This window comes from Lucilia sericata, unplaced genomic scaffold, assembly GCF_015586225.1.
Source record: "Lucilia sericata isolate MDLA Ls3-8-SP2 unplaced genomic scaffold, ASM1558622v1 Contig000393F_arrow, whole genome shotgun sequence".
In the NCBI taxonomy this organism is placed as follows: domain Eukaryota; kingdom Metazoa; phylum Arthropoda; class Insecta; order Diptera; family Calliphoridae; genus Lucilia; species Lucilia sericata.
In genome coordinates this window covers 155,956-169,711 of record NW_023994411.1, presented here as the reverse complement: position 1 = coordinate 169,711, position 13,756 = coordinate 155,956, and the positions used below count along the sequence as shown (strand labels likewise).

General features: G+C 28.3%; 1 protein-coding gene across 1 annotated transcript; it reads left to right on the top strand.

Moving 5' to 3' along the window:
• Positions 1–8,982: 8,982 nt before the first annotated feature.
• LOC119604445 lies at positions 8,983–13,238 on the top strand. Its single transcript, XM_037957046.1, has one exon. The coding sequence runs from the start codon at positions 9,237–9,239 to the stop codon at positions 10,260–10,262; it is 1,026 nt and encodes a 341-aa protein (XP_037812974.1). The 5' UTR covers positions 8,983–9,236; the 3' UTR covers positions 10,263–13,238.
• Positions 13,239–13,756: the final 518 nt, after the last annotated feature.

Here is a 13,756-nt window from a genome sequence, read left to right as displayed (position 1 = left end):
TACATGAAATTTTAATTTACGAGTATCATGGAAAAAAGTCTTATAAAAACTAGCAATTTATTAAATTGTTAAAGTTTTTCAAAAATAGATAAGAAAATATACTAGAACAAAAATAAAATACATTACTTTAGAAGTAATTGTAGTTCTTTTTTATCAAAATTACTTGTTAATATAGGCCAACGATGAAGAAAACTTTTTAAATAAATGAGAAATTTTTCCGACGGCTGTTCCAAAACTCCAGTTTCAAACTTTTAACAATTTTGTTAATCAAATTTTGAAATTTTAAGAAAATCTCCATACGACTTATAGACAATAAATAAAGGAATAAAATAGTAAACAAATTAGGTCGATATATTTCAGAATTTAGGAAAAAAAAAACAATTTTTGGTAATATTTTTGAAAATTAGACCCAATTCCTTAATATAAAACTTTTTACAAAACTTTTCTAGAATATAAAATTCCAGATAATAGAAAACAAACAACTGAAGTTGTAGTAAAATCGACTAATGTCAAACTCAAGCTATGCAATATTTTGTTTTCAAGCGATTTAAATAAAGCTTAGGAAATTATATAATGATGACATCAATTTTTAATAACTTCGAAAAATTGGAAATTAACTCTTAAACGATATTTTTATGTTAGTGAGTTAGTTTGAAAGGAGGATGTACATATATATATCAAATCCAAATAAATATATCTAGGACTCTCTCGGGCCTGTTGTGAGCTCCTTTACTAGTACCTCAGGTAGGAATCGAAACCACCACCTAGAGTGTACCAGACTAGAATACTAACCTACCCTATAGAACTTTTTTGGAATTATATAAAATGTACTTGATATATGAACTGAATCTTCAATACCCAAAATTCCGAAAAAAACATTATCAGATTCCGATTCAGCACATAAGAAAACATAAAAACAAGTCAAGATCGATCAATTTCGATCGATTCAACTTCGTTAGTTAGTTAGTTAGTTAGTTAGTTAGTTAGGTAGGTAGGTAGGTAGGTAGGTAGTTAGTTAGTAAGTCAGTCAGTTAGTTAGTTAGTTAGTTAGTTAGTTAGGTAGGTAGGTAGGTAGTTAGTTAGTTAGTTAGTTAGTTAGTTAGTTAGTTAGTTAGTTAGTTAGTTAGTTGTAGTTAGTAGTAGTTAGTTAGTTAGGTAGTAGTTAGTTAGTTAGTTAGTTAGTTAGTTAGTTAGTTAGTTAGTTAGTTAGTTAGTTAGTTAGTTAGTTAGTTAGTTAGTTAGTTAGTTAGTTAGTTAGTTAGTTAGTTAGTTAGTTAGTTAGTTAGTTAGTTAGTTAGTTAGTTAGTTAGTTAGTTAGTTAGTTAGTTAGTTAGTTAGTTAGTTAGTTAGTTAGTTAGTAGTTAATTAGTTAGTTAGTTAGTTAGTTAATTAGTAGTTAGTTAGTTAGTTAGTAGTTAGTTATTTAGTTATTTAGTTAGTTTTAGTTAGTTAGTTAGTTAGTTAGTCAGTTAGTTAGTAGTTAGTTAGTTAGTTAGTTAGTTAGTTAGTTAGTTAGTCAGTTAGTTAGTTAGTAGTTAGTTAGTTAGTTAGTTAGTTAGTTAGTTAGTAGTTAGTTAGTTAGTTAGTTAGTTAGTTAGTTAGTTAGTTAGTTAGTTAGTAGTTAGTAGTTAGTTAGTTAGTAGTTAGTTAGTTAGTTAGTAGTTAGTTAGTTAGTAGTAGTTAGTTAGTTAGTTAGTTAGTTAGTTAGTTAGTTAGTTAGTTAGTTAGTTAGTTAGTTAGTTAGTTAGTTAGTTAGTTAGTTAGTTAGTAGTAGTTAGTTAGTAGTTAGTTAGTTAGTTAGTTAGTTAGTTAGTTAGTAGTTAGTTAGTTAGTAGTTAGTTAGTTAGTAGTTAGTAGTTAGTAGTTAGTTAGTTAGTTAGTTAGTAGTTAGTTAGTTAGTTAGGTAGTTAGTTAGTTAGTAGTAGTAGTTAGTTAGTTAGTTAGTTAGTTAGTTAGTTAGTAGTTAGTTAGTTAGTTAGTTAGTTAGTTAGTTAGTTAGTTAGTTAGTTAGTTAGTTAGTTAGTTAGTTAGTTAGTTAGTAGTTAGTTAGTTAGTAGTAGTTAGTTAGTTAGTTAGTTAGTTAGTTAGTTAGTTAGTAGTTAGTTAGTTAGTTAGTAGTTAGTTCGTAGTTAGTTAGTTAGTTAGTTAGTTAGTTAGTTAGTTAGTTAGTAGTTAGTAGTTAGTTATAGTTAGTTAGTTAGTTAGTTAGTTAGTTAGTTAGTTAGTTAGTTAGTTAGTAGTTAGTAGTTAGTAGTTAGTAGTTAGTTAGTAGTTAGTTAGTTAGTTAGTTAGTTAGTTAGTTAGTTAGTTAGTTAGTTAGTAGTTAGTTAGTAGTTAGTTAGTTAGTTAGTTAGTTAGTTAGTTAGTTAGTTAGTAGTTAGTTAGTTAGTTAGTTAGTTAGTTAGTTAGTTAGTTAGTTAGTTGTTAGTTAGTTAGTTAGTTAGTTAGTTAGTTAGTTAGTTAGTTAGTTAGTAGTTAGTTAGTTAGTAGTTAGTTAGTTAGTTAGTTAGTTAGTTAGTTAGTTAGTTAGTTAGTTAGTTAGTTAGTTAGTTAGTTAGTTAGTTAGTTAGTAGTTAGTTAGTAGTTAGTTAGTTAGTTAGTCCATACAAATTTGTTTTGTAAACGTTTTATACAAATTCCATAAAATTTCATTACATTTCCTTAAATTTCCGATTATTTTAGAATGTTAAAATCATCTAAAAACCTTTATTAGCTTTAAATTTAATTAAATATCCATCAGTGCCATGAAATTTAGCAAATGAAATACTTAGCGTTTGATTTTTCTAAAAACAAAACAACCAAAATTAAACCATCAATTATTCAACATTTCAACGCAACTTTTGCTATTTTTTTATTCATGTCCCAAACAAATCTCTGTTTAGATTTTATAATTTTTCATGGGAAATTAAAAAGAAAATACTCGTATGAAGTTAACAACCCCCAAAAAATTACAAGTTAAAAAAGTCATCAGCAAAAAAATCTAATCAACCCTCATCTTCTGGAGAAAAAAATGAAGCAGGAACGGAACAGGAGCAAATAGAAAACACATGTTTTTACTTAAGCCTAATAATACATTAACAGTAGGGTCGCGCGTATGTAATGTTGGCAATAATTATTCGATTTCTGAAAACTTATTTTATAAATTTTTTTTAAGGTTTCAAAAAGTAAAACTGAATTGTTCAAAAAGGATTAAGAAGGCCAATAGAACTATGAAACAGTTATATAGACACTTAATATTTTTTTTCGAAAAGTAATGCAAGAGTTTTAAGACAAGTAAAGACCACCCTAATATATGTATATCTGTGCATATGTGTAAGTATGTTTAAGCATATGTAAAGTCCTACACTCAGACTTTCTCTTCTTAAAGTCAAATTACACTGCCAATCACTTAAGTAAGGTATTCATTTTAGCAACTTTGAATAAGTGGAAGGAAACAAGTTATCAGATTATTAAAGAAACACATTTTAAAATTACTTGTAATTTAGAGTAATTCACTTTATTCAGCAATTGAAATAGATAATTTAAATTTTGAAGATTTTTTTATATTTTATGGCAATGAAACAGAAAAAAATGCTTTTAGCACCTCAAAGACTAATACTAGAAATACAACTAGTATTTCATAATAATATTAAAATTCATTCATTATATTATATATAAAAATATTTTTCTCATCTGCTTTTGTCATTGTTGTACCAACAATTTGTATTCCTATATTTTTGGTATAGAAAAAAATATTAGAACCAAGCCAACTAAAGAAAAAAAAAAGAAATACTATGAACGGAACTGTTATGAATAGAAATGTAATAATAAATAATAATGAATAAAGCATAAAGAAACTGAATATAATGAACAAATTTGCTATTTATGCCTTAGTGTTAATATCAGATAACCATGAAGACGGAAAAAAATTAATATACAAAAATTACAGAAATATAAAAAAAAATAATTTTATTTTTAACACAATTATTAAGCACAAAACGAAAATAGTATAATACAGTTTATATTGTTGAAAATATATGCAGTAAATTAACTAAATTTAAATTATTTAAAATCTCAACTTTAAAATTTAAGGAAAATCAACATAATTTGCTAATGAAGCTTCCAAAAACAAACAAATCACAACAAAATTTTCCAACATTCATTTAACTCAGTTAATTGTGTTACAAAAAAATTATACCAAAAATTATGTGTTTCCATATAAATTCAAATACTTAAATTGCAAAATGTTCTCTAAAGTCCCAGCAGTTCTTAAAAAATATTTAATTTATCACTTTTTAGATAGTAGTCAAAACTGTTTAGATAATGTCAAAACTGCAATGAGACAATTGTCACTATAGTGTCCCTAAGTAAGGGGTTTTGATAAGAAAGTAATAACTATGTCAATAAAAGTAATCGATTAAAGAGTAAAGTAAGCTTCGTAGTTTCAACTAACTTAACTCGACACTCATCTTATACCGAAACTATTATTGATTCGGAAAAATCACCCAAAACTATTGGGATATCTATTGAAGAGTGAGAAATTATTTGTTAACAATTCAAAGTGCCACACAATAATAACATTGCGGTTGAAATTTTGTTTTCTACATGTATGGGTTTTGTATTTCGTATATTGTTTTTGTTTTTACTATAATTATTATGCAAAATTGTTTGTCATAAAAACCACAAATGTCACAACAAAGCCGGCAGCTGGAGCAACAGCAACAATAATGATAATAATGACAGTATTAATGACAATTTGTAACAAGTATCTACACAAACAGACACATAGACATATGTATAGTAAACTATCTCTTTAATAGCCAATAAGTGGAAGAAGAAGTGAAGAGACTCTCAATGCATTATTTTGTAGGTATTCTTGACAATATTTATATTGATTTTGAGTTGAATCCCACCACAGACCCTGGCGAAGTTGCACTCAATAGAACCAATAAGGCCTAACTAACTAACTAACTAACTAACTACTACTAACAACTAACTACTAACTAACTACTAACTACTACTAACTAACTAACACTAACTAACTAACTAACTAACTACTAACTAACTACTAACTAACTAACTAACTAACCTAACTACTAACTAACTAACTAACTACTACTAACTAACTAACTAACTAACTAACTAACTACTAACTAACTAACTACTAACTAACTACTACTAACTAACTAACTAACTAACTAACTAACTAACTACTAACTACTAACTAACTACTAACTAACTAACTAACTAACTACTAACTAACTAACTAACTAACTAACTAACTAACTAACTAACTACTACTAACTAACTAACTAACTAACTACTACTAACTAACTACTACTAAACTAACTAACTAACTAACTAACTACCTAACTAACTACTAACTAACTAACTAACTAACTACTAACTACTACAACTAACTAACTAACTAACTAACTAACTAACTAACTAACTAACTAACTAACTACTAACTAACTAACTAACTAACTAACTAACTAACTAACTAACTAACTACTAACTAACTAACTAACTAACTAACTAACTACTAACTAACTAACTAACTAACTAACTAACTAACTAACTAACTAACTAACTAACTAACTACTAACTAACTAACTAACTACTAACTAACTAACTAACTAACTAACTACTAACTAACTAACTACTAACTAACTAACTAACTAACTAACTAACTAACTAACTAACTAACTAACTAACTAACTAACTAACTAACTAACTAACTAACTAACTAACTAACTAACTAACTAACTAACTAACTAACTAACTAACTAACTAACTAACTAACTAACTAACTAACTAACTAACTAACTAACTAACTACTACTAACTACTAACTAACTAACTAACTAACTAACTAACTAACTAACTACTAACTAACTAACTAACTAACTAACTAACTAACTAACTAACTACTAACTAACTAACTAACTAACTAACTAACTAACTAACTAACTAACTAACTACTAACTAACTAACTAACTAACTAACTAACTAACTAACTAACTAACTAACTAACTAACTAACTAACTAACTAACTAACTAACTAACTAACTAACTAACTAACTAACTAACTAACTAACTAACTAATAACTAACTAACTAACTAACTAAACTCACTAACTAACTAACTAACTAACTATCTAACTAACAACTAACTAACTAACTAACTAACTAACTAACTAACTAACTAACTAAAACTAACTAACTAGATTATTTTGGAATTTGACCCTTATAATTCACAAAAACACTGCAACAAATTTTTTTTTTAATTTTTCGCGATAAGTTCATAATTACGTAGTTTTTGAGACCCATCTCGAAAATATTGCAGAATGTTTTTTTTTTAATATTGTGCTGAGATCAAGATTTTCAATTGCTGGTAGAAAACTGAAACTCCTTTGAAAACAGGGAACACTAACTGATGCTGTGAAATGATGCAGTAGTCTACTGCTTACTTAGGTAAGACTTTCTTATTTAATTGTGTGTTTTCCTACTGTTCCTTCGAAAATAGAAACCAATAGTGTACATTGTATTTTGAAATGGCCGTGACAGCTCCCATACGAATTAAATACTTAAATTCATATACTTAAGAACTTTTACAGTTTGATCGAATAATTTCTCTGTGAATTTCCATTTTCAAAATCTAACAAATATCTCACAAACTTATATCCCGCTAATATACATGATTATCGTATGTTTATTATTCCAATTATAGCTAAAGGGTACTTAAAATTTACTTAGTACACAACAATAAAACATTCTAACTTGTTTTCTATTGTATGCAAAACACTATTTGCCTCAAAACTTTATACTACACAAACTTTCTATTAAAAATTGTAATACATTTGTAAATGTGCGAAAACTGACTCTGACAATTTCAACTCAGTTGCTGCGTTTGGTTTTTTTTCTCCATTTTATTTTACACTAAAATCACAATGTTGCACGTTCATTATCATTTTACAATTAGAACAAATTAAGTGTTTTATTCCACAAATCCAAACAGAAAATGAATGTTTACAAAATATTTATGCGAAAGTTTGCATATATGTATGCTGATTTGGCAGCATCGGTATCCAGACAAGTGTGGGTAAAATAAATATTTTAGTATATTGTAAGTAAATAGGTACAATGTTCAAATGAGGTTTTTATCAATGGTTAAATATTGTTATCACTTAACTAAAAAGTTTTTTAGTATAAAATAATACTATCACTAGTTTTATATATAATTCCAAAAAAATCTCATGGTTTGTGTAAAGTTCTTTAAAAAATGTCAGTTATGTGGTGTCAAACTTTAACGATCTCCATGTGTTAGTTTATTAGTTAGAGAATGCATCATAATTGCAATATTTATTTCGACATTTATTTCCCTTTTCAATAAACACACATATTTATTATGCAATTCAATTGTATTTCCATTTATTTCAAAAACTATTGTAATGGTGGTTATAAAAATAAACATAAATTAAAATACATAATTTACTTCTTAATTATTTGTTAAAACAAATGATAATAGTGTGTTTAAACATTTGTGAAATGTTTAAAAGAGTTCGCTTTACAAGACCTCCTCACAGTGGTTAAAAAACGGTTTATTTTGGAAACTATAGGAATTATCGTAAAGAAATTTCACATATTTGAATTTTAGGTGTAGATTTACAGCTGTTCGGCTTCATAGTAGTTCTAGTTCAGTTCTAGTTCAGTTCTAGTTCAGTTCTAGTTCAGTTCTAGTTCAGTTCTAGTTCAGTTCTAGTTCAGTTCTAGTTCAGTTCTAGTTCAGTTCTAGTTCAGTTCTAGTTCAGTTCTAGTTCAGTTCTAGTTCAGTTCTAGTTCAGTTCTAGTTCAGTTCTAGTTCAGTTCTAGTTCAGTTCTAGTTCAGTTCTAGTTCAGTTCTAGTTCAGTTCTAGTTCAGTTCTAGTTCAGTTCTAGTTCAGTTCTAGTTCAGTTCTAGTTCAGTTCTAGTTCAGTTCTAGTTCAGTTCTAGTTCAGTTCTAGTTCAGTTCTAGTTCAGTTCTAGTTCAGTTCTAGTTCAGTTCTAGTTCAGTTCTAGTTCAGTTCTAGTTCAGTTCTAGTTCAGTTCTAGTTCAGTTCTAGTTCAGTTCTAGTTCAGTTCTAGTTCAGTTCTAGTTCAGTTCTAGTTCAGTTCTAGTTCAGTTCTAGTTCGTTCTAGTTCAGTTTCTAGTTCAGTTCTAGTTCAGTTCTAGTTCAGTTCTAGTTCAGTTCTAGTTCAGTTCTAGTTCAGTTCTAGTTTCAGTTCTAGTTCAGTTCTAGTTCAGTTCTAGTTCAGTTCTGTTCAGTTCTAGTTCAGTTCTAGTTCCGTTCTAGTTCAGTTCTAGTTCAGTTCTAGTTCAGTTCTAGTTCAGTTCTAGTTCAGTTCTAGTTCAGTTCTAGTTCAGTTCTAGTTCAGTTCTAGTTCAGTTCTAGTTCAGTTCTAGTTCAGTTCTAGTTCAGTTCTAGTTCAGTTCTAGTTCAGTTCTAGTTCAGTTCTAGTTCAGTTCTAGTTCAGTTCTAGTTCAGTTCTAGTTCAGTTCTAGTTCAGTTCTAGTTCAGTTCTAGTTCAGTTCTAGTTCAGTTCTAGTTCAGTTTCTAGTTCAGTTCTAGTTCAGTTCTAGTTCAGTTCTAGTTCAGTTCTAGTTCAGTTCTAGTTCAGTCTAGTTCAGTTCTAGTTCAGTTTCTAGTTCAGTTCTAGTTCAGTTCTAGTTCAGTTCTAGTTCAGTTCTAGTTCAGTTTCTAGTTCAGTTCTAGTTCAGTTCTAGTTCAGTTCTAGTTCAGTTCTAGTTCAGTTCTAGTTCAGTTCTAGTTCAGTTCTAGTTCAGTTCTAGTTCAGTTCTAGTTCAGTTCTAGTTCAGTTCTAGTTCAGTTCTAGTTCAGTTCTAGTTCAGTTCTAGTTCAGTTCTAGTTCAGTTCTAGTTCAGTTCTAGTTCAGTTCTAGTTCAGTTCTAGTTTAGTCAGTTCTAGTTCAGTTCAGTTCTAGTTCAGTTGTAGTACTTGATACGAACGGACGTGTTTTTTCTAAAGCTCTTATAAACGTACTTAAAAGTGCATTAAATATTTTTTCAAATACAAACAAGCTGATAATATCATAATATTAAATTAGCCGGCTGACGGATTTGTTGGAAAATAAATAAAGAATTCTTCAAAATCACTAAAATATACTTTTTATTCAAATTTATAAATTTAAAACATAAATACAAAAAACATAAATATTTGAAAACTAAGCAAACAATAAAAATCTAAGAGTGTCAAAATGAGTCAACCTGTTCTCTGTCACCAGTGTAAAAAAGTAATAAAAACAACAAACTATGTTAAGTGTTTCAACTGTAACATGAATTATCACTTTTCATCTTGTTCTCCACTATCAGAGAGTACTTATCTTAGCATGTGTGGTGAGAGAAGAACTTCGTGGAAATGCCAAAACTGCAAGCCGCGTAGCCGATCGCCAAACACAATGTATCAAACTGTTGTACATGATGATGATACTAACAAAAAGCAAGCGAGATGTGATGACGAGATGGAAAATGAACAAGCAAAAAAATTTAAAGAGTCAGAGTCGTTGACCCCGTCCAAAACAAGAGTATGCTCGCAGTCTGATATTGAACAATTTAACATAGGATTGCAAAAAGTAAATACAGCAATCGAAGAACTCTCTTCGAATGTAAATATATTAAACTCTAAAATAACAGGCCAAATTCAAAACACACTTACAACAATAACTGATACGCTTTCCACATTAGTTACTCAAGTAAAAGAGCTTACTGACAAGGACAAACAAAAAGAAATGAAGATCAACATAATTGAAACTCGTATGGATAAAATGGAACAACAAATGCTAAACAGAAATATAGAAATTAAAAATATTACCAACAAACTAATATCTGAATATGAAGTTGTTAAAACAATTGGTGAATCTCTGAAAGTAACAATAGATGAAAGAGATATTAATAGAGCATACCGCACAAAGAGAAGTGAAAAAATAATCGTGGAGTTCACTACCCTAAACAAAAAAACAGAGTTTATGGACAAAATCAAAAATCATAGAGTTGATGCTAATATCATAAAAGAAAATGGAAACAACAAATACATATATATTAATGACGAATTGACTTTTAGTAATCGTCGACTTTTATGGTTAGCTAAAACTAAAGCTAAAGAAGCAAACTGGAAATTTGTCTGGGTAAAACACGGAAATATATTCGCACGTAAAAATGAAAACTCCCCCCTATTTGTCATTAATAATTCTACAGATATTGATAATATTAATAATGCATTTTAAGCACAAACTTACATTATTTTAATTTTTTTCTTTCATAATTTTTTGATATCTTTATATAAAAATGAATACTTATACTGTCAATCAAACAATAAATCACATAAAACAAATAAAAACAGACTTTCTAAGTTATCCCAAAACTGTAATATATATGAATATTCGTTCACTACGGTTAAACTTTGCAACTTTTCTCGCAACAATAAATAGCATAATACACAAAATAAAATTTATTGTACTAGTTGAAACTAATATCACTGACAATGAAAGTAGTTTTTACAATATAAACGGTTTTAATTCCATATTTTTTAACAGAGAAGGAAGAGGTGGGGGAATCGCAGTCTATATTGCCGAAAGTTTAACATTTAATCATATACCAATAAACTCAAATTCCTTTGAAATAATTCAAGTTGATGTAAATATTGACGAAAAAATACTTTCTCTCCTCTCCGTGTATCGTCCCCCGCATGAAAGAATTCCCATGTTTACTAATGAACTTGATACAATTATCAACAACATAAAGAAAAAACAAGAGATTTTACTAGTTGGAGATGTAAACATCGATATTTTAAGAGACAACAACACAACAACAACATACTTAAATATGATGACAAGCAATGGTCTACAATGCATGGTGAGCGAATGTACAAGAGATGATGTAAAAAGAAATACAAAAACATGCATTGATCATTTATTCTTAAAAACAAGTAAGGCAACAACAAACGCACAAGCATTGATAATAACAACAAATATCTCTGACCACTACACTATTTTTTGTTGTGTAGCTGAAAAAGAAACAAAACAGGGTAAGGAAAACACATCAAATCAGTGTACGCAATTCGTCAACCATAAAATTAATAAACAAATTAGGCAATTCAATTGGAATAAAATTATGAACGAAGCAACTAATTCAAATCAAATTTATAACAATATCTATGAAGTATTTTGTCAAATATATAAAAATTCAACCAAACGAGAAAAAGCAATTAAAAAACGATCACCTAATCCGTGGATAAGTGACGAAATTATTAATTATTGTGATGTTAGGGATAAACTTTACAGAAATTGGAAAAATAACCGAAATAACAAAAATTGCGAAAAGGAATATAAAACATTTAGAAATTTTTTAAATAAAAAAATTAATTTTGAAAAAAATATGTACTATAAAAGAAAATTTATCGAAAACAGAAGCAATATACGCGCAACGTGGCAATTAATGAATGAAATTATTGGTAGAAAAACAACAAATATTGACAATTTTATATTAAACAATTTCAAAAATGAGGAATTAAATAGCATTTCAAACAGATTCGCGTTGAACTTTAACGAAAACGTAAAAAAAATAATGCATAATTGTGATTTAAGAACAATAAACAATCCGTGTAATTATCTTCAAAATTCAATGTACGTGGAATATACTAATGAAGAAGAAATTTACATCATATTGAAGTCATTAAATCCCAAGAAAGGTGCAGGCTTTGATGGAATACGTGCAAAGGACATTAAAACAAATGCTAGTTATCTAACACCAATTTTAACTAAATTCGTTAATATGAGCTTGGAAAATGCAATAGTACCTGAAATATTAAAAACCGCTTTAGTAAGACCAATATATAAAAGTGGAAATCAGTTAGATGTCAATAATTACCGACCTATTTCTATCCTATCAATAGTTGACAAAATTCTTGAGGATATTATTGTTAAAAGACTGACGAATTTCTTACAAAAATACAAAGTTATAAACGATAATCAGTATGGTTTCCAAAGGGGGAAGAATATCAATAAACTGCTAGGAAATTTCTCTAGTTACATTAACGGTTGTTTAAGTAAAAACATGCATGTGCTAGCATTATTCATCGATTTTAGCAAAGCATTCGATACTCTTTCACACAATAAAATGATTATAATTCTGGAAAAGATTGGTATAAGAGGAAACTTTTTAAACTGGTTTAAAAACTATTTAGAGTGCAGAACTTATTTGGTTAAAATTAAAAATAACCATAGCAATAAAATATCATATGATTGCGGAGTTCCACAAGGATCTAAACTTGGACCAATTCTATACATCATATACGCAAATGAGTTAATGAATTGCCTTAAAAAAGGTACAACGTATGCTTATGCAGATGATACTGCAATAGTTGTTGCTGACAACAACTTGCAAAACGCAATAACAGTAATGCAAGAACAATTAAACACTGCTACCAAATGGTGCCATGACTATGGACTCATTATTAATGCTAGCAAAACTAAAGTTATGTACATAAAACCACGTCATATAGAAAAATCAGATATAAAACTAAAATATCATAGCATAGAATGCCTTCATAACAACGCTCCAGACTTAAACACCAATGACTCATGCTCAACAATAATAGAAAACGTCGAAGTATACAAATATCTCGGAGTATATGTTGATAGTTGCTTTAAATGGAAAGAACATATAAAAGAATTACAGAAAAAACTGCGAAAGTCATCGTATATGCTCTATCACCTAAGCAACTGTGCTACCTACGATGTTTTACGCCAAGCTTACTTCTCCTTAGCAGAATCATATATTCGCCATGGAATAACTGCATGGGGCAATGTTAAATTCTTAAGCACCCTACAAAAAACGCAAAACCAACTTCTAAAAATATTATGGAGAAAATGCAAACATAACTTAACTCAAAATAATATAAATAACAATGTCCAACTAAATAGCAACATAACCACCGAAATAAACTACGACAACCATCAAACAATAAATACAAGCCAAACAATCCAAAATAACGAACCAAATTTCAACCAGCATGCAGAAAACAGAGTAGAAAACTTATACAACAATTACGGAAACACAAATCGCAACAATACAAATCACCTTTTAAATCAAAACAACCATAGTCCAACAAACATATACCCACGCAATCTCGCCAAAAACCTACACGTCCTAAACGTTAAAAATATTTTCTTTTCAACCATCTGCAAAGAGTTTTATAACAACAGCAATTATCTACAACCAATTAACCATAACCACAACACCAGGAACAGAGCCCAAGGAAGATTCAAGGTCGACCGATTTTCGAATGAATACGGCAGAAGTACACTTCAAGTTATACTACCAACAACTATGAACCAAATCCCTATTAATATTATTAATGAAACTAATACTAAAAAAAGAAACAAACTTATTAAAAATCATTTCATATATTCTTAAAAGAAAGGAAAAATCATTAATTTATGTAATATTCACAATATGAAATATATATAGAATTCTTATAATTTTTATAACATTTAAAAGAGATTTCAATACATAATGTTTAAATATATTTAAGAATTAAAAAATTTAAAAATTTTTAAAAATGTAAAATAATCAATATACAAACTGAACTCATTCTTTCCTGCAGTCAAGCATAAAGCTTTGCGGGTCTAGTTTAAGTAATTTTTGTAAAATGAAAAGTTTTTGTAAAAATGAAACAATTGAATAATAAATGAAACAATTGAAAAAAAAAAAAAAAAAA